This window comes from Panthera pardus, unplaced genomic scaffold, assembly GCF_024362965.1.
Source record: "Panthera pardus isolate Hobbes unplaced genomic scaffold, ASM2436296v1 HiC_scaffold_27, whole genome shotgun sequence".
NCBI classification, from domain to species: domain Eukaryota; kingdom Metazoa; phylum Chordata; class Mammalia; order Carnivora; family Felidae; genus Panthera; species Panthera pardus.
Genome location: NW_026526843.1, coordinates 26,385,446 through 26,405,124, shown reverse-complemented (window position 1 = coordinate 26,405,124; position 19,679 = coordinate 26,385,446). Strand labels below are relative to the sequence as shown.

The window sequence follows — 19,679 nt, the reverse complement described above, 5'->3', positions numbered from 1 at the left end:
TAATTATGCTGCATAAAATAAGCCAGACCAAAAAAGAATACTCACTGTATGATTCCATTTATAAAAGAATTCTAGAAAACGCAAACTAATCTACAGTGACAGAAAACAGATCAGTGGTTACCTGGAGAGGAGGAAACACAGTGAAGGAGGATGAAATACAAAGGTGCAAGACAAAATTGGGGGGCGGGGGGGGGGGGGCGGGAGGTGGCAGAAATGTGCATTATCTAGATTGCAGTGATGTTTTCACAGATGTATACACATTATAACTCACATTGTATGCCTGAAATATGCAGTTTATTTATGTCAAATATGCCTGAATAGAGCTGGAAAAAAAAATGCCTCCAACCTGCTCTAACACTGACAATAAAGATTATGAAAGCAAGACCTAGCAAATTCTCCAGCTTTATAACTGCTCTTAACTTACTAAATATAAAATCCAATCACTAAATAAAAATACTCTATCAGAGATGAAAAAAAGATATATTAAATATAATTTTGATAAGATTGTGGGTTTATAATTACCTCTTAAGCTACATACACAAAACCTGTGAAATAAGGACTAGAACAGCAACATGTTACATAGAAAATGTTTTGTTTCATTAACATTGCAAAAGTTGAGACCTTCAGCATGCTAGTGTGAACCACCCTCATGTCTTTTTTAACAGTATTACAGAATAGCATCAAGGCTATTCTATCAGCGACCTGCACTGTGAGCTACCAATTTCTTTCTAGGTTCAATTTAAGGTAGTAATCTAAAAGAAAAGCTATGTACTTCTATTTATAACAGATATCAACCTTTGCATCTTTCACAAAAGAAAAACTGGTTTTTGAGTTTTCTATTAAGTGTCTCAGGTGTCATAAGTTAGTCCAACCAATTAGAATGACTTTTGCTCCATAAGATGTTACAAGTAACCAAACCCAGGATTTAGAAAATGATTTTTAAAGCCTTAAAGATTTGCTAAGTAACAGTTAAGCTATTTCATATAGAATAAGATTCTAGTAATAATCAGTAAGCTTAGAATGTCCAAAATAATTTTTTTTTCTAATGGCAGCTGTGGTAGAACATAGGCACTCTTGTGCTCAACCATCTTAGAAAGGCTTTTTTGTCTAGCCCAAGCATCAACAGTCATGTGCTCTTGAAAGAATGCAGAAGCCTAGCTCCCTACCTCGATCACCAGCTACATTAGGGATATATACACACATATAATGCCTTTATGGCTTTCAAGGAACAAACGGAACCATATTGGAAGGGAGCAAGTAGAAAAATAAGTGACAGATCTGGAATGTACTCATTCCTTCATTTAAATAAACATTAAATAACTACCTGCTATGTGCCAGGTGCTTGTGATATGGAGATCAATAAAAGGCCTAAAAGAGTTCACACCTTTTGGATGACAGGCCTTTGAAGCAATGCACTGAAAAGTAACTCAAGTTTCCCCCGAAAGATAGACAAGATGACTAGTATATCAGAGCAAGTGATTGCAACTAGAGTAAAAAAAAATATATTGATTAAACTGACAATGCCTGTTTTAGCAGTGGGCCAAATTGAGATTCCGGACAGAAAAAAAAAAAATCCCAAGGTAATATTGTAAACAAGACTGGGAGAGATGTCCAGCCTGTACATTTCAAACAAGAAGACAGAAAGATAGCTTCAATCATCATGTTCTGAACAGAAACGACCTTATGAGACAGAGAAAAACCATGCTGTGAACAGAAGGACATGATCTGGCATCTATAATGACTTCAGAAACTGGCCAGGTCTGAATGCTTGTGCCCCACCTCCCAAATTCATATGTGGAAATTCTAATCCCCAATATGATGGTATTTGGGAGATGAGGTCTTTGAGAGGTGATTAGGTCATGAGAGCAGAGCTCTCATGAATGAGAGTAATGCCCTTAAAAAAGAGAAGTCCCCTACCTCTTGTACCATGTGAGGATGCAGCAAGAAGTCAGCAGTCTGCAACCTGGAGGAGGCCTTCACCAAGAACCCAACCACGCTGGCACCCTGATCTTGGATTTCCAGCCTCCAGAGCTGGGAGAAATACATTTTTGTTGTTCAGAAGCCACCCAGTCTGTGGTAATTTGTTATAGCAGTCCAAACGGACTAAAACAAGCTAATAAAAACCTATGCTGGACTATTTCTAAGAAGTAGTAGTATTTGCAAAAAACTGCACATCTGAAGGAAAGAACCAGAGAACCAAGATGCAGAGAAACGTACCTAACAAAAGTATAATTGTAAGAAAAAAAAAAAAAGTATGTTTAAAAAAAAACAAAACAGTATGCTTGAGAACAGCAACTGCCGTCTTCTTTGTCACAGTGGAAAAAACAACTTCTTTGTAATTAGTATAATAGTAAAGAAACTTCAATAAAGCAAAAACATAGGTAAAGGAAGCAGTCAACTGGCTTCCCTTTCAAAGGGACACAGAGATAAGATGCCTCTAGGCTGAATGGCCCTTATATCCAGATTGGTCCAATCAAATACTTGTAGTTGGTCCAATACAAGTATTTTATTGGTCCAATAAAATACTAAGTACGTATATACTTAGTACACTAAAGTACACTCAAGAAAAATTAGTCAAAGGGGTTAAATGTCCCACAATTGCCCAAGAATCCTTTGGCCTGGCGTCTTACTTGGTTTTTAATGGCTCTCTGGTCACTTGCCAAGTAACCAAGAGGACTTGTGGGACTGAAGGTGCAGAGGCCCCCACCCCAGGCTTCCCCACCCCCAGCAAAATCTACAGCCTTGGACACAAGACAACAAATAAAGGTCCCAAGGCTTGGTGAAGAGGGTTCTGCTTTTGGGTGAGAAGGAAAGGGTTAGAGTCTAGGCCAAACAGATCCTGGACCACTAAACCCAAAATCGGGAAGAACCATTTGCACTCCCTAAAACTAAACTCCAGTTAGCCTGCCCCAAGACTAATTTTTAGCCAGAACTCTTGATTTAGAGCAGAAATCAGCATTCTGCGGCCCGTGGGTCAAATACAGTCGGTCTCTATAAATAAAGTTGTACTAGAACACATGTATTTACATATTGTCTATGGCTGCTTTCACACTACAATAGCAGAGTTGAATAGTTGCAACAGAGTTGAATAGGGCAACATATGGCCCACAAAGCAAGCAAATATTTACTATTTTACCCTTTATAGAAGTTTGCTGACCTCTAATTTAGAAGAAAGAAAAAGAGTACCCAGCTATTACTTTTATTTAAAGGGCATTCAGAAAAGTAGAGTGCCTATAGTTTGGTTCAACAAAGGAGTCCATCTCTGATATCTTTCTTTGAATTTCTATAAGATTTTTTAAAAATATTTTTATACTTATTTTGAGAGAGAGCAAGCAGGGGAGAGGTGGAGAGAGGGAATCCCAAGCAGGCTCTGCACCATCAGCACAGAGCTCGATATGGGGCTTGAACCCACGAACTTTGAGATCATGACCTGAGCCAAAACCAACAGTCAGACGCTTAATGGACTGAGCCACCCAGGTGACCTCTAAAAGATGCTTTTTGCCATCTGGATGCAGGGTTCATTTGCGTGGGGTCTATGACTTGGTAGCTGAAGAGCCTACTAATTGCTATCCATTCCATTTCATAAGTTTTTAAAATCTAGTGTCAGACTTGAGATCACAACCATCAGGTGGACTCAATGATTCTGCTTCTTTGCTTACTCATGAAGTAAACAGCCACTGTCTCACAGGATATAAAACACTGTTTATTTTGTTTAGGATATACACATTTTAATGTGCCAGAAGAATCTTTTAGGGAACAAATGACTAGGTTTTAATTAAAGTATGATAAATAAGGAGTTCTTCTGATCAGACCAAGTGTCCTGAAATTTAAGCGCATTTAAATGCATACCTCTCAAACTAGGCATCAGTTCTGCCAACGGTTAGTGAAGGAAATCAGACCTGAGATAGTTTTGTAAGAGGTGTTATGTCCAGATTGCTCCTATAGAGAAATCAATGGGAATAAACAAGGGAAAACTCATCCAAAGATGCCATGAAAAATAAGATACTGTGTCAGTGAACGGCTTTGGCCAGATGAGACAAGGCCTGCATGGAGTCTGCATTGAGGGGAAATCCAATAAATTTTTAACACTGAAAGAATACTCATTGGAACTGGAGTCTTAACCTCAATTTTCACGTCGATGAAAAACTCCTTTCTCAGACAATGGGGAGGAGGATGGACTCAGCTACCCAGAGAGAAACCCTGAGTCAGGGAGTTGAGCTTACTAAAATTCTACATGTCAAAGAAGAGAGGTGAAGAAATCACTGTAAACTCTATGAGAAAGAGAGAAAGATGCACGCATTTTTCAGCAAGTATTTATTTGGCACCTACACACTAGGCACTGAGGTTAGAGATACTAACCAAACAAGACCACTGCTTTTGTGGAGCTTGCACTCCCATGGGGGTAGAAAATAAAATTCATGTCATATTATATGGTGATAGTGCTCAGAAGGAAAACTAGTAAATGAAAGGGAGTGTTGAGGGAGGTGGCCAGGGAAGGCGATACTGAGGAGGTAACATGTGAGTGCTTCTGGTCTAATGTGCTTGAGGGTACAGCTGATAAACCAGAATAGGGGTTTAGCCCAAGAAATCAAATTGTTTATATTCATGGAAAATCCATATATATCGTGAGCTTGTAGTTGTGACTACCACATTGTTCTTCAGAGACAGTAACATAACCTGTTCCGTATGAGAGCAAAGTTCAAGATAAGACAGTAGTGTTTATTTTCCCAGTTAGATAAAAGCATACCTTCAAGAAAATCCTTCTGTGAAATGTTCCTAAAATAGCAAAGGACTAAAAAGGTATAAACCCACAAGGACAAAACTTAAAAGAAACAAGGATAGACAAGAAATGTCAACAGGGGCACCTGGAAGACTCCATCAGTCAGGAGTCTAGGTGTCCAATTCTTGATTTGGGCCCAGATCATGATCTAACGGTTGTTTAAGATCACTCCTGAGATCCATGCCCAGCATGGAACCTGCTTAAGATTCTCTCTCTCCTTCTCCCTCTGCCCCCTCCCCGATGTGCACACTTGGGCAGGCATGGTCTCCCTCTCTCTCTCAAAAAAAAAAAAAAAGTCAACAACAGATAAAACACAAACAATGAGGAACTTACAGAGCACAATGAAAATTTTTTAAGTTTATTTATTTGAGAGAGATAACCGGGGGGGGGGGGGGGGGAGGAGTTAGGGGGCAGAGGCTCTGAAGCAGGCTCTGTGCTAACAACAGAGACCCTGAAGTGGGGCTTGAACTCATGAACCTCAAGATCATGACCTGAGCCAAAGTCAAGACACTTAACTGACTGAACTAACTAGGCGCCCCATAGCACAAAAATTTTTATGTGAGAAATATCATCTTAAAAGAGTCCATGGCAAGATGTAAGGAAAGACAAACCTAATGGAGAGCAATACTGCCAAGCATCTGAAACTAGATCAAAATGCGACAAGAAAAATGTAGCGCCTATCCTGAAGAGAATAGAAAGGAAACCCTGTAGGAGGATTTTTAAAAATGGTCACTGCCACACAGATCAGCAAGAGCCCTGCAGGCATGGGCTACCAGTCTTGGTGGTAAATTAACAGGAGAAAGTAGCAAAGAGAGTAAATCAGCTGCCAGAACTAGACTCACTTCAAAGGGGGTAGGGGAATGTGTGAAATATGTGATAGGCATTAAGGAGTGCACTTGTGATGAGCACTGGGTGTTGTACAGAAGTGTTGTTTATTTACATCTGAAACTAATATTACACTGTATGTTAACTAAAGGGTAAATTTAAAATAAAAGCTCCTGGGCCGCCTGGGTGGCTCAGCTGGTTGAGCATCCGACTCTTGATTTCGGCTCAGGTCACGATCTCACAGTTCGTGAGTTCAAGCCCGGTGTTGGGCTTGGAGCTATGCAGAGCCTGCTTGGGATTCTCTCTCTCCCCCTCTCTCTGCCCCTTCCTTGCTCTCTCTCAAAATAAATAAACATTTTAATGTAAATAAATAAAATAGGGGCACCTGGGTGGCTCAGTCGGTTGAGCATCCGACTTCGGCTTAGGTCATGATCTCATAGTTCATGGGTTCAAGCCCCACATCAGGCTCTGTGCTGACAGCTCAGAGCCTGGAGCCTGCTTCAGATACTGTGTCTCCCTCTCTTTCTAGCCCTCTCCCACTCACACTCTGTCTCTCTCTCTCTCTCTCTCTCAAAAATAAACGTTAAAAAAAATTTTAATAAATAAATAAAATAAAAACTTCTTACATGCTATACCTGCTGATCACCAAAAGCCTAAGCTAAAAACAAAGATAACTATAGTAAATCTAGCTTTGTCTGGGACCCTACATATAGAATGGAGGAAGGGGATAAGGATTGGGACACTTCCTCTCTCTTTCTTAGTCATACATGAATTTCAAAAGCAAAGAAAAAACTGAGAAGTCGAGCATAAACATCCCTTAAAATATAATCAGTGAGGCAGGGAACAGGACTTCTCCAACAGGTCTCAAAATCTAAGACATCTAGGTGCTGTGAAATCTTCCTTAAGATAGCACACACCTAAAAAATAAGCAAAAACTCTTTCCACTCAGAAAAATAAGGATTACCCTACTTTTCTACCATTCACTCCTCCTTTCTATAGAAGCCAATGATTTCCTGCACTCAATGCAAATAAAAAGAGTAATGCTAAAGAAATTCTCTATTTAAAAGGTAGGGAGAATAACACTTCCCTATCTTTTACAACATCTGCTGCACTTAACAGGCTGTTGTAAAGACAAAATAAGGTATGTATCAAAGTCCCTCATAAAGATATTTTTTAAATCAAGTTCAAAAGAACTAAATATCTCCGTGTTTCAAGAGTTCAATAAAGATTTTATTAAAGTTTCACATTTGCTTATTTTGCCTATAAAATTACTGAAAAATACTTAAAAATTAAAGCTAGAAATACTAGAGAGAGCAGAAACTAATACCAACACAGAGGTAACTGTCACAAAAAGATTTCTCATAAATACCATCCCAAATTTTTTTTAAGTAGGCTTCATGTCCAGCACAGAGCCCACCACAGCGCTTAAACTCACGACCCTGAGATTGAGACCCGAGCTGAGAACGAGTCAGGCGCTAGGGATGCCTGGGTGGCTCAGGTGGTTAAGCGTTGGACTCTTGATATCAGCTCAAGTCAGGATCTCATGGTTCATGAGTTCAAGCCCCAAGTTGGGCTCTGCACTGTCAGGACAGAGCCTGCTTGGGATTCTCTCTCCCTCTCTCCCTGTCCCCCACCCCAGCATACATGCATGCACGCGTGTGAACTCTCTCTCAAAATACTCAAAATAAATAAACTTTAAAAAAATTCTTCAATTAAGAAAAAACAGATGCTTAACCAACTGAGCCACCCAGGCACCCCAATATCATCCCAAATTTTGTTAGTATTGATAAAATCTTAAAAGTACAAGCTAGACACTTCTCTCATTTCTTAATTAAAAAAAAGAAACCTATAGGGAACACACTCACTTTCTCTTTATGGATATTCTCCAACAGTTAAAAAAAACTTAGTAACACATACTGTATATAGATATTTGTCTTACCTATTAAAGATTTGATATTTTCTAAGATTAAATCACTAGTAATATTTCCAGATAAATCTTGCCCCAATTCAGCAATCAGCTTGGCATAACCTTCATTCTCTTCTCTTAACAAATTGAATTTTTGCTGCTTATAACTGAAATTAGATAAACATCATAAGGGGGATAAAATTAATTCAATTAAAAATTACCGTATTCTTCTCATTGAATTTTCTTATCTCTCTGATTTACAACAATCATAAGAATGGTTGTTCAAAGTTTACTTCTTCATGTAGCTTTTAAAATAAAAATTAACAGTGGCTCACAAGAGACACCCCAATGTTAATCATACAGGGAAAACCAGTAACACAAAGAAAGAATACTGCTAATCTCAAGGAACAATAACATACCACTATTTCCATCACTAAGATGTACTAGAGTGTATCCATAGTTGTAAATTATCTTATTGATAATAATAAAAGCACTATTATTTTAACTTCTAATATGGAGAAAAGTTAACATTGGTTTCATACAGGTAAAGTTCACTGCTGACTCAATAATCATAGGCTATTTTTAAAAGGGAAAAAACACAATACATGCTAACAGCAACAAAAAAAATCTTCAAACTGCCTTTAGAAATTTCTAGTATTCAAAATGAGAACTAAGAAAACATACTCAGATACTTGATCTGCAACATAAAGATACATGTACTTACAAGAGCTTTGTCTTGATTTTAACTGACTTTTGATTGAACTGCTGTGATTGTTTAATAAGCCCTAATGATTCCAATGTTTCTGGATCCAGGCGTTCCTTTAGAACTGTGTCTGAAACTAAATACTGTATTAAAAAATATTAAAGGCCATTTATTCCTTAGCATTCCAATGCATATGCAATCTTAATGTATTCAAAATAATTTTTCCCAAACAAGAATATTAAAAGTCACATTAAACATATATCAACAACTTTTAATTTATAAAAAAAAATCTTGGAACTTCAATTTAACAAAAAGGATGACTCCCCAAATACTGAAATATGTGACATATAGCTCTTTTAAAAACTCACTAAAAAATTACATGCGTGCTGTACACAGCCTACAAGTAAGAACTACAGATGAAATTCTGATTAGAGTCTGTCAACTGAATTTTTCTTTAAGATTAATACAGCACTTCAGCCTTCTTTAGTTTCTACTGTTTAAGTCAAATTCTAGCACAGCAAAGACAAGGACACTCTTCCAGGTCTGAGTAATAGCATTTCTCCTCGGTTCTAAATTTATGAACACAAAATGGTTTACTAGACAATGATTATGACAAGTTCTTGAATTTATTATTTTTAAACTACCTCCATTCTTTTTCTCCTTGCCTAATAAAGAGTTTATGAAAAACTGTTCAGTTTAAAAGCTGTCCACATCATTTCTACTCACTTGATAGATGCTTACCTTTTTCCTTATTTAGGAACTTTCTAGGTCATGAATATGACCAAAAGTTTAGAATATACAGATTGTTTAAGTGATATGAAGCATCCATATTTCATAGAAATAATCAGCATGTCTAATTTTACAAAGCATTCGATTTCAAAATCCAAATCTCACCTTATAATGAATGAATAGCCAAGTGAGTGTCACTATCCTCCTCCATTAACATGATTAACTATGATTACAATTGTTCAACATAAAAATCTAGAAAGGGAAAGTATTTTTTTATAACTTACCAAACATGCTAATACCAATTGTGTAAAATAGTCTCTCTTGCTTTTTTCTTCTAAACAATTTGTCTCAATATCTATAATGATGGAAGAAAAAAAGACAAAAGTTTGATTTTTCTAGACTCTTTACAGCACTATAATAGGATACTTATTTTCTTTAAAACTAATTTTTAAACCCCTCTTTCTGAATTTGGAAAAAAATGTGTAAATATAGTAAGCATGAGCTGTCCTTCATATGCATATGAATGCTTAGGATTAATTTCTCCTCATGCTGGAGACTGACCCTGGGACCAATGGCATACCCATAAAACGGTAAGTTGATTACACAGGAACTACATGTTATGGCACTAGAAGCAACAAAACTTCGAAAAATTAATGTTCTCAAAAATGGAAATATTCAAGCAAATTTTAAATGACCACACATCAGAGATACTAAAGAACGATTGTTCCTTAGGTGGAAAGCTGGACTGGGTGAGAACAAAGACCCCTTCTAACACTAAAGATCCTCTTACTTGTGAAGATCAAACCCTTGACTCTGGCCACCTTGGTACCATGTACCACATTCTAACCAAGCTACCTGGCCATCAACTCTATGAAGAGACAGTATTAAAAGAATATTTTTAACATCTTATTTTGAATTACAATTCTGGTCAGCAAATAAAAATTTATTCATGATTTTTATTTTCTTCCTACTGAAATAGTTAAAAACTGAGACCCGAGTTTCAGTAAATTATTCAGAAAATTTGTCAATTTTATGATGTAGGAAATAAAACAATTAGCTTTTAATGCCAAGCATCCAAAAAAAAAAAAATTCAAGGAGGATTGACAGGATTACAAGGTTGATCTCAGGATTACTGCTTTAACTCAACTCATAATTTAGAAGAGGCACCGATTTTAGAGATGTAATAAAATTGTCTTCTAAGGGTTCTACAGTTCTACCCAGATGTCCTACCACTGCTTTGCTTCAGTTTACTTTCTATTGCCATCACTGAGAATCAAAAGAGAAAGGAATTTATCATCAAACATATCCATTTTCCTGGCCCTACTCCCCTTTCCCTTCTTCGACAGTGCCATTTCCCAATATCCTGGCCACTGTAGCTAAGCACATGGTTAGCTCAAGTGTATTAAGAGAATTTCAGGGTATAATTTATACAATGTAACTGTAATACAATCTCATCCTCTCAGTAAGACTTTTAATCCATGTGGATCTCATCAATCCCTTCCAGGGACTCCTAGCTGCTTCCCTGTTGTCTGGTCTTCTGGTCCCTCCTCAACCTAGAACTTCAAGAATATTAATCTTGAGGGGTCAAGACTAAACTGGACCCATTCTTTTAACCAACATCTACCAAGGCCCAAAAGTCCCTAAGATCTATCCGAAAAGTCCCTAAGATCAGAGCACCTGGGTAGCAGGTTCATTCTCTTCAAGCCAAGTCTGCTCTCCTCTTAGCTACGTGACCTGATCAAAATACCGCTCTATCGGTTCTGTCCATGTTAAGAACTCCTTAATAGGACCTCAGTAAACTTCTCTGCTGATCCACCTCAACAATCAATACAGGACTCTATTATCACAAGTATGTATGCCTTCCCTGTTTTCTTTATTCTTTTTGTCCTAACTTATGAAACTATTCTAATAAATTCATTCATTATCTTTGACTCATCAACCTTGAGTCAGTACTTGGTAAATTCTCTTTAATTTCCCCTATGATTTTACTAAAAAGCCCTCAGCCATTTCCAACTCTAGGCCCCAGGATCACCAACCACCCAATCCAGCTCAGAGATCCCATCAGTGCATCAAGTTACTTCAGACTTCCCCTTCCAGGTTAACATAGCTCTCAGGTTCCCTCATCCTTACATAATTAGTCTTTTAAAGAAGTTGCTATCTTAACCAGGAAAGTACAGCACTGATTTCTCTTATAACTGTTAAAATATTAGAAAGATAAAATGATGTAGTAAAAAGATTATGGTCTCTGGAATCAAAACACCCAAGTTCAAACTCTGCCTTACTGGCTAAATAAAAGGCCTTGAAAAATCCCTTCTCTGAGCTTCAATTTTCTGATCTGTAAACCTACCTTACAGAAGTTGCTATGAGGATTAAAATGAAATTAAATGCGTAACATAATACTTAGAACATAAAAGGTGCTCCAAAAATGGCATCTACGTTATTACCGTTATCACTATCTTACAGGTAGCTTCCATTCTTACTCCTATTCCCCTAGTTTGGTCTAGGGTCATCCTTGGATCTTTTTTTTTTTCTGCTAAGGGTAGGGGTGGGTGAGTGAGGGGACAGGTGAGTGAAATTCTCTTTCTAAGTTTGCCATTCTAATCTTGCTTGTAAAAATTGATAGGCTAAAAGAAATTTCCCAAGAGAAACCAAACAATCCTCATAAATTCATGTTATCAGTAAAAAGCAATGACTTGTAACAATAATTCATATTACTAAATAACTATGAAAGGAAAATATATCCTAATAGAATAAACCAATAAAGAAATTCTTAGAACTTACTAGTAAGCTAACCTATGATCACCCAAAGAAAGACATAAAATATACTCCTGACACTATCAAGGACCAACAGCTTCCACAAAATGTTACCTACAAATCACTTTCAGTCCTACAATTTCATAGTAAAAAGAATTTTTTTAATTTTTTAAACTTGTCTCATGCTATATTTATATGTAACATAATGTAATACCTTTACTGCCTGCTTTAAAAATTCAGCTTAAGAGGTTTTTTGTTGTTGCTGGCATAAATCAATTCAACAGACAGTATGAACATACACTTTATGATCCAAACCAGGACAGTTTTAAGACTGAAATAAGGCACTGTTAATTATGCCATGGAAAACAAGACAAAGTGGGACATATGGTCACCCTATCAGTGGTTTACTCTTTTCATTTATCACTCACAGTCCACATACATTTTGACCTGTTCCTGACATTACTGCTGTTATGAAATCTTAAATATCCTGAAGGATCAAGCACCAGGCATTTAGATTTGTTGAGATCAAATTCCCAGATTCTCAGTAAGACACTTAAGTAACCTACCTATTCTAGGAATTAAGATTAATGAGCTAAATTAATTCACTCCAGCTTGACAAACTCTCAGAGGATATCTTATTTTAAAGTGAATACTATCATGTCTGCTAAAGGTTTCTATTAGATCACAGTTCTAGAAAGCATAATACTGATGGAGAAAACTGCTCAAAGTTATTTTAACTCAAATCTAAAATTAGAGAAATAAATTTATAATATATATTATTTTTTAAATCCATGCTTCCCATGGAGAGACACTACCCTTTGTTCTAAGTCAAAGAAATATTTCTTTTCCATCTTGCATAAATTCTTATTTATTCTGGAGAGAGAAATTGCTATTTCCAAAGCTGGTTTCTCATCCTCAAAACAAAAGTACTTTTAATTACTTTGGCTCTTCTTGCTCTTTCTAAAATTAAGAGGAATCAAAAGAGTATATATAATAGCAAAGTAAATATCTCTTGAGTGTCCTAAGTTTGGGATTCTCACATTCATTGATAACCTGAAGTGAAGAAGATTAATCCTGTGGTTACTAAAATATGAATAATTCAGACTAACTGAACTTCAGAAAACTTTTTTTTTTACTTGAAATAATTTAGCTCAATTTTATATAAACATACATTCCGAAAAACTCCCAACTATTTGAATTATAAACTAAAACCATCTAAAGTTAGTTTATAAACAGTGATTATACTCACATTTGACTTACAACACCACATTCTCTATAAAAGTAAAATAATACAATCTAGATTTGTAGAAACATTTGTTTGAAAGAAAGCATTTTATTTAACACAGTATATTAATTTACCAAACAGCACTTTCACAGGTGAAATAAAGGCTTAATACCTACCTAATATGCAGAATACATCAGCAAGAATGGAGGGCATATCCTCACGAAATTCCTAATTATAAAAATATAATTATTCACAGTAAATACATGAATAGCATACCAGCAAGTATGGCTTCAGAATAACACTCTTCAGTAAAACTTAAAACCTAACAAAACCCCAACACCACTATGGTGACAAATAATAAAATTCTTCAAGTTTCATAATACAGATAAAACAGAAAGAGGGAGACAACACTTGGAAAAAAAATGTTTAAATGTCTACAGTGTAGTAACTTCATAAAAAACAGAAACCTAAGCAAGCACTTCAGGAAATATTAAAGAGCACAAATGAGTGACATTTTTCCAAAGAAATTCATATTAGAAACCACTGGAATTTGGAGTACCTTACACCTACCTAAAACAAGACTGTTAAAAATGGTACATTTTTCATCTACAACTTTAAACGTTGTGCTCATGCCTGAATTAACACTGATCTAGGGGCGCCTGGGTGGCGCAGTCGGTTAAGCGTCCGACTTCAGCCAGGTCACGATCTCGCGGTCCGTGAGTTCGAGCCCCGCGTCAGGCTCTGGGCTGATGGCTCGGAGCCTGGAGCCTGTTTCCGATTCTGTGTCTCCCTCTCTCTCTGCCCCTCCCCCGTTCATGCTCTGTCTCTCTCTGTCCCAAAAATAAATAAAAAACGTTGAAAAAAAATTAAAAAAAAAAAAAAAAAAACACTGATCTAGGCGAAAGTCCTAGTAGTATCAGAACAGAAATCTAAAAAATACAAAAACAATTACAAGCTGTCGTTCCAGAACTCAAGATTTTCTGAAGATGAAAATAATACCAAAAATCTATCTTTATTTTCTTTATGCACTGATGTTTGTAGCCTTTGAAAAAACCCAAAATTCTCCCCTCACTTCTGGATGAAAATTTCAACATTTATTCTAGATTTGTCTCCTGACTTTAGTAAGGATCATAGTTCAATCATTGCAATTAGTTTGCTAGCACTACAGCAACCCTTAAACTAGCCTTTTTCAGATACCAAATGAAAAAAATATGATTCTAACGAAAAAACTGGCAGCTGTAAGAGACACGCAAGATATGCCTCCATGGCTAAGAAGATATGGGGCAGTGAGATACAAGACTATGAGAAAGCCATGGCAAAGATCCAGCTGCAAAAGTATATAGAAGGACTCAAAGGAGAGGGGAAGCTAAGTAAGAACAAAATACATATTAAATCTATTTCAGGGCACCTGGGTGGCTCAGTGGGTTGGGCGTCCGACTTTGGCTCAGGTCACGATCTCACGATTTGTGAGTTTGAGCCCTGTGTCGGGCTCTGTGCTGACAGCTCAGAGCCTGGAGCCTGCTTCCCATTCTGTGTCTCCTTCTCTCTCTGCCCCGCCCATGCTGACGCTCTGTCTCTGTCTCTCTCTCCCTCTACCAAAAATAAATAAACATCAAAAAAACTTTTTTTAATCCATTTGAACTATTCATTTTCAAAAAATGGGAAAAAGTATTAGAATCAAATCCATAAATACACTAAACTCTATACCAGTGGCCAATTTACAGAAGGAAATAACCTTAATTGCATACCAGACTTCAGTCTCAAAAGTTTAAGGGCTATGAACTTTCACTAAGTCTACTTGAATGCAAGTACTCAGGCTACTTAAAGACCAGAAATGAGGGAGCCAGACCAGAGTGTTCAACATGGAATATTAGTTGTTGAAGATACAGACTACTCCAATAGGAATTAATACTGCTGTAGTGAAATAGATACAGTTTAGGGATAAAAGAGAAACTCATACTGGGCCTCTACTGTATGTAGGTGGAAAAAATCCCACAGCTAAACATAGAAGTTCCTTAAGACTATCCTTGAAAAGCACAAAAAGCATACAAAGGAGATTACCTATCCTAACAGCAAAAGGCTACAGAAGCTTAAAACAACACAGGGGAAATTCATACTGGTATCAAGAAGCTCCAGGTCTTACCTCACTGGAACTTATTACGAAAGCTCTTCTCAACTGGGTAAGTAATTTATTTATACAAGGTTAAAACCAAGCCTAATAATAACAGAATAATACACTGCACTTAAGTGAAGAAACTTAACTACTGGTTTACAATAATTAACACCCTTAACAATTTGAAAGCTCATCATACAATTCAAATACCAAACACCCATGAAAAGTATCTGGTCTGAATCTAACTTAAATTCTCTAATAAATGAAAGAGTGAAATAATAATCACGTTAAAAAGGTTAGAAAAAAATCTAGTTATTCATATTTTCTAACACAGCAAACACATGAAAATTGGCATCAAGTGAGCATTAGTTAGAACTATGTAGGGGCGCCTGGGTGGCTCAGTCGGTTGAGCATCCGACTCCTGCTCAGGTCATGATCTCGCGGTCTGTGAGTTCGAGCCCCGCGTCGGGCTCTGTGCCACCAGCTCAGGCCTGGAGCATGTTTCGGATTCTGTGTCTCCCTCTCTCTCTAACCCTCCCCCATTCATACTCTGTCTCTGTCTCAAAAAAATAAACGTTAAGAAAAAAAAAAAAGAACTATGCAACCTCAATGTAAAATAATTTAGGGGTGCCCGGGTGGCTCAGTAACCGACTCTTGATTTCAGCTCAGGTCACAATCTTCCAGTCGTGAGATCAAGCCCCTCATCAGCTCCAAGCTGGGCGTGAAGCCTGCTTAAGATATTCCTCCCTCTCTCTCTCTCTCTTTCTCTCTCTCTCTCCCCCTCCCCCTCCCACCCCTCCCCACATTCGACTTGTCTCTAAAAATAATTTTAATCCTCAAGTTTTAAAAATATATTTAATATCTAAACATAACTACAAACAAAAGAAAATGCTTTGATATGCTATATTGGGAGAAAAATATTCTAGCCAAATTATTTTTATAGCAGCATTTTTAATTAGGTATACCCTGATTTCATTATAATGCAGGATTTTTTTTTTTTTTTGCCCTCCCAGCTAACCTAACATTTTCTGCTGTACTCGCAACGAGACAAAAAGATTAAAATATCTTTAGTTCCGCCTAGCAACAACGGCTTACCAATACTGCCTTAAAACATTACTATAATTTTAAATAAAATGAAATGCAAGTTTTACACTTTAGAGATCTTTGTATCAAAAGCAAAATACGTGGGGCGCCTGGGTGGCTCAGTCAGTTAAGCGTCCGACTTTGGCTCAGGTCATCATCTCACAGTCCGTGAGTTCCAGCCCCACGTCGGGCTCTATGCTGACAGCTCAAAGCCTGGAGCCTGCTTTAGATTGTGTCCCTCTCTCGCTCTGCCCTTCCCCCGCTCGTGCTCTGTCTCCCAAGAATAAACATTAAAAAAATTTTTTTTTAAAAACAAATATGTAATAATTATTAAAATAGAAAACATATGTATATATACTTACACTAATGTCATTAAGAACATTAGATGCCTGATCATGCTTTAGATTTCCTTTAATGACATGGTATGATAACTCATAAAGAGCTTGCTGGAAATCTGTTGAACATAAAAGAAGGAATGTGAGAACACAATCTCTCGAACATAAAAGACCCTCTGAGGGAAGACCTCTATATTTCCTACTTCTCAGAATTATAAGTATCAATAATGATGAGAAAATACACTTTTGATGCTTTTCTCTAGCATGTTTTTTTCCTTTTACTTTCACAAAAACACAATACTAAAAGTAGAAAAAAGTTAACCTGGACTCCACTACAGTAACTACTGCTTTAAACATTTCCTTCCCATCTTTTTCTACATGTCTACATATTTTACATATTTGCATCCACAGTGCACATCATGTGGTATTTTGATTCCTCCATAAACACTTTTTAAAGTATTTTCTCATGCTACCAAAGTCTCCAAAATTATTTTTAAGGACAGCATTGAACTCCAGCAAGTGGATATAAACTAAATTAACCATTTATTTCACCAGGAAATTTCACAGATTTTTCTAAATATATTCAGATTATAGGCAATTCAATCTCAGGGCAACAGGTAAAGAATAATAGTCAATATAAAATTAAGTTTTATCCATATCCTACTGTCAGAGAAATTTCTACCCAAATCTAGATCTTTTCTCCTCTATTTTCATCAGAATTCAAACTTAAATAATTACATATGTACATACATAAAATGGCAGTCTAACGAGAACTGTCAACCACAAGTAGTCTCATTTGCTATTACCATAGCCTCCTTTCCTGGAGGAGGAATTTGGGGGTCAGGGGGAGTTAGTGGTCAGGTGAATACCTCTTTATAACCATATTTTTCTTTAGTCCTATACACTGAAAACTTTACCTCCTTTCTCCCATCCAAAGTAGAAAAACAGGGGCATCTGGATGGCTAGTCGGTTAAGCATCCGACTTTTGGTTTCAGCTCAGGTCATGATCTCCCGGTCTGTGGGTTAGAGCCCCGCATCAGGCTCCATGCTGACAGTGTGGAGAATACTTGGGATTCTCTCCCTCTCCACCCTCCCCCCGCCCCTCCTGCATGTGCACCTGCACACTCTCTCTCAAAATAAACAAACTTTTTTAAAAAGTAGAAAAACAATTGTATGGTGACAAATGGTAACTATGCTTGTGGTCAGAATAGCATAATGTATAGAGTCAGAGTTGTTGAATGACTATGTTGTACACCTGAAATTAATGTAACATTATGTGTCAACTACAAAAACTGAAAAAAGTAGAAAAACAAGAAGCTCTAAAAAACAGTTGTAAAGTAAAGTCAATTTATAATCCCCTTTTGAAGAGAATCAAAAATCTTTCAGGGCAAAATAGCAAGTAAACCATCAAATATTTAAAAATCTTCTCCCTTGGTTTTTACTAGTCACAAAAAAGGAAGAGTATAGAAATCAAAACTTATATCGATACCCCTTTAAACGACTTTATTTATTTGCAATTTTATTAATTTATAATTATTTTACAATGAAATCAATTTGTCCATTAAATTATTTGCTAAAGAAATATAGCCAGAGTATCCCAATTCCTTATGAAGAATTCATTATTAAACATGGTTGAGCACCTTTTTCATAAATATGCCTTCATTATACTTATGATAAACTATACAAAAGCCAAAATGCAAAGGAAAAAATTTCTATTTGTTAGTATGGTAGAAATATGAGGTCAATTTCATGCTTTCAATTTCCAATAATAAAATGCTTTTGTAACAAATAATATTCATTTAAAGTTATCCAGAGGCACTTGGGTATACATGTTGGGTATAGAGATTACTTAAAAATAAAATCTTGGGAGCCTGGGTGGCTCAGTCGCTTAAGCATCTGACTTCGGCTCAGGTTATGATCTCACAGTTCGGAGTTCGAGCCCCATGTCAGGCTCTGTGCTGACTGCTCGGAGCCTGGAGCCTGCTTTGGATTCTGTATCTCCTGGTCTCTCTGCCCCTCCCCCGCTCGTGTGCATGTGCACTCTCTCCCCAAAATAATAAACATTAAAAAATTTAGTAATAATAAAATAAATAATAAAGTCTTTAAAAAAAAAAGGTACAGGCAGGGGCACCCAGTTGGCTCAGCTGGTGGAGCATGCAACTCTTGATCTTGGGGTTGTGAGTTCATGCCCCGCGATGGGTGTAGAGATTACTTAAAAATAAAATCTGGGTGGCTCAGTCGGTTAAGTGTCCGACCTAGGCTCAGGTCATGATCTCACAGTTCATGGGTTCAAGCCCCTCATAGGGCTCTGTGCTGACAGCTTGGAGCCTGAAGCCTGGCTTGGGATTCTGTCTCCCTCTCCCTCTGCCCCTCCCCTGCTCGCGCTCTGTCTCTCTCAGTCTCTCAAAAATAAATAAATGTTAAGGAAAAAAAATTTTTAATAAAAAAATCTTTTAAAAAATTCAAAATAAAAAAAGTTATTCAGATAACTTAAAAAACAAAAAAGCAGTCACTCTTAGAAGGACAAGTTGAGCATCATAAACTAAATTCCCAGAAGAATATGGGCTCATTAGGGGCTGAGGGAATACTAATCTTATTCAGAGAAGGAGATTAGAGAACATATAGCCCAGGTCATTTTGCTGACATCAAGTGACATAAAACAATCACAATGTCATCCACAAAATAGCGAAGACAGTCCTCAATTCACATGTTTTTAAATACCCATTTAAGTGGTTAGGAAAGTCTATCGTATTTTATTTAGCCAGAGAAACAAGAAGCGGTAGTGTAAGATTACCAAGGCTAACCCCACAAAATCCTGTAAATTCTATACTAATGTTGAAAACCATTACATTTACAATGTGAAGGAAAACCTAACAAACATCATTATACACAAAAATAAAGATTTTATCCTAACGCCAACATTTCAGAAAAAGCAGGGTTTTTTTTTAAGTTTATTTACTTATTTCTTTAGTACTCTCTGCGCCCAACGTGGGGTTCGAATTCATGACCTGGCGATCAAGAACCACATGCTCTTCCGACTGAGCCAGCCAGGTACCCCTCAGAAAATTAGTTTTAAGGATAGCCAAAAGTAAAGGGGACGTCTAGAGATTCTTAGATATTCTCTGTGGGATTTAGAACACTGAAGACGCTAGTTCTTGGTTCTGTCAGGACGATTCATGTTTATCAGCCATCATTACAATATCATTATACTAGGGGGAAGGGACTT

At 36.9% G+C, this 19,679-nt stretch overlaps 1 protein-coding gene across 12 annotated transcripts in view; it reads right to left on the bottom strand.

Moving 5' to 3' along the window:
• THOC2 (THO complex subunit 2) overlaps positions 1 to 19,679 on the bottom strand; it is a 113,608-nt gene that overhangs the window by 76,843 nt on the left and 17,086 nt on the right. For all 12 annotated transcript variants that reach the window (XM_053892085.1, XM_053892086.1, XM_053892088.1 and 9 more), the window contains exons 3-7: positions 16,481 to 16,572; positions 13,099 to 13,150; positions 9,228 to 9,298; positions 8,236 to 8,357; positions 7,545 to 7,678 (exon numbers count right to left, since the gene is read on the bottom strand). In XM_053892085.1, the coding sequence (XP_053748060.1) occupies positions 7,545 to 7,678; positions 8,236 to 8,357; positions 9,228 to 9,298; positions 13,099 to 13,150; positions 16,481 to 16,572 (471 nt within the window). The remainder of the gene's footprint in view (positions 1 to 7,544; positions 7,679 to 8,235; positions 8,358 to 9,227; positions 9,299 to 13,098; positions 13,151 to 16,480; positions 16,573 to 19,679) is intronic.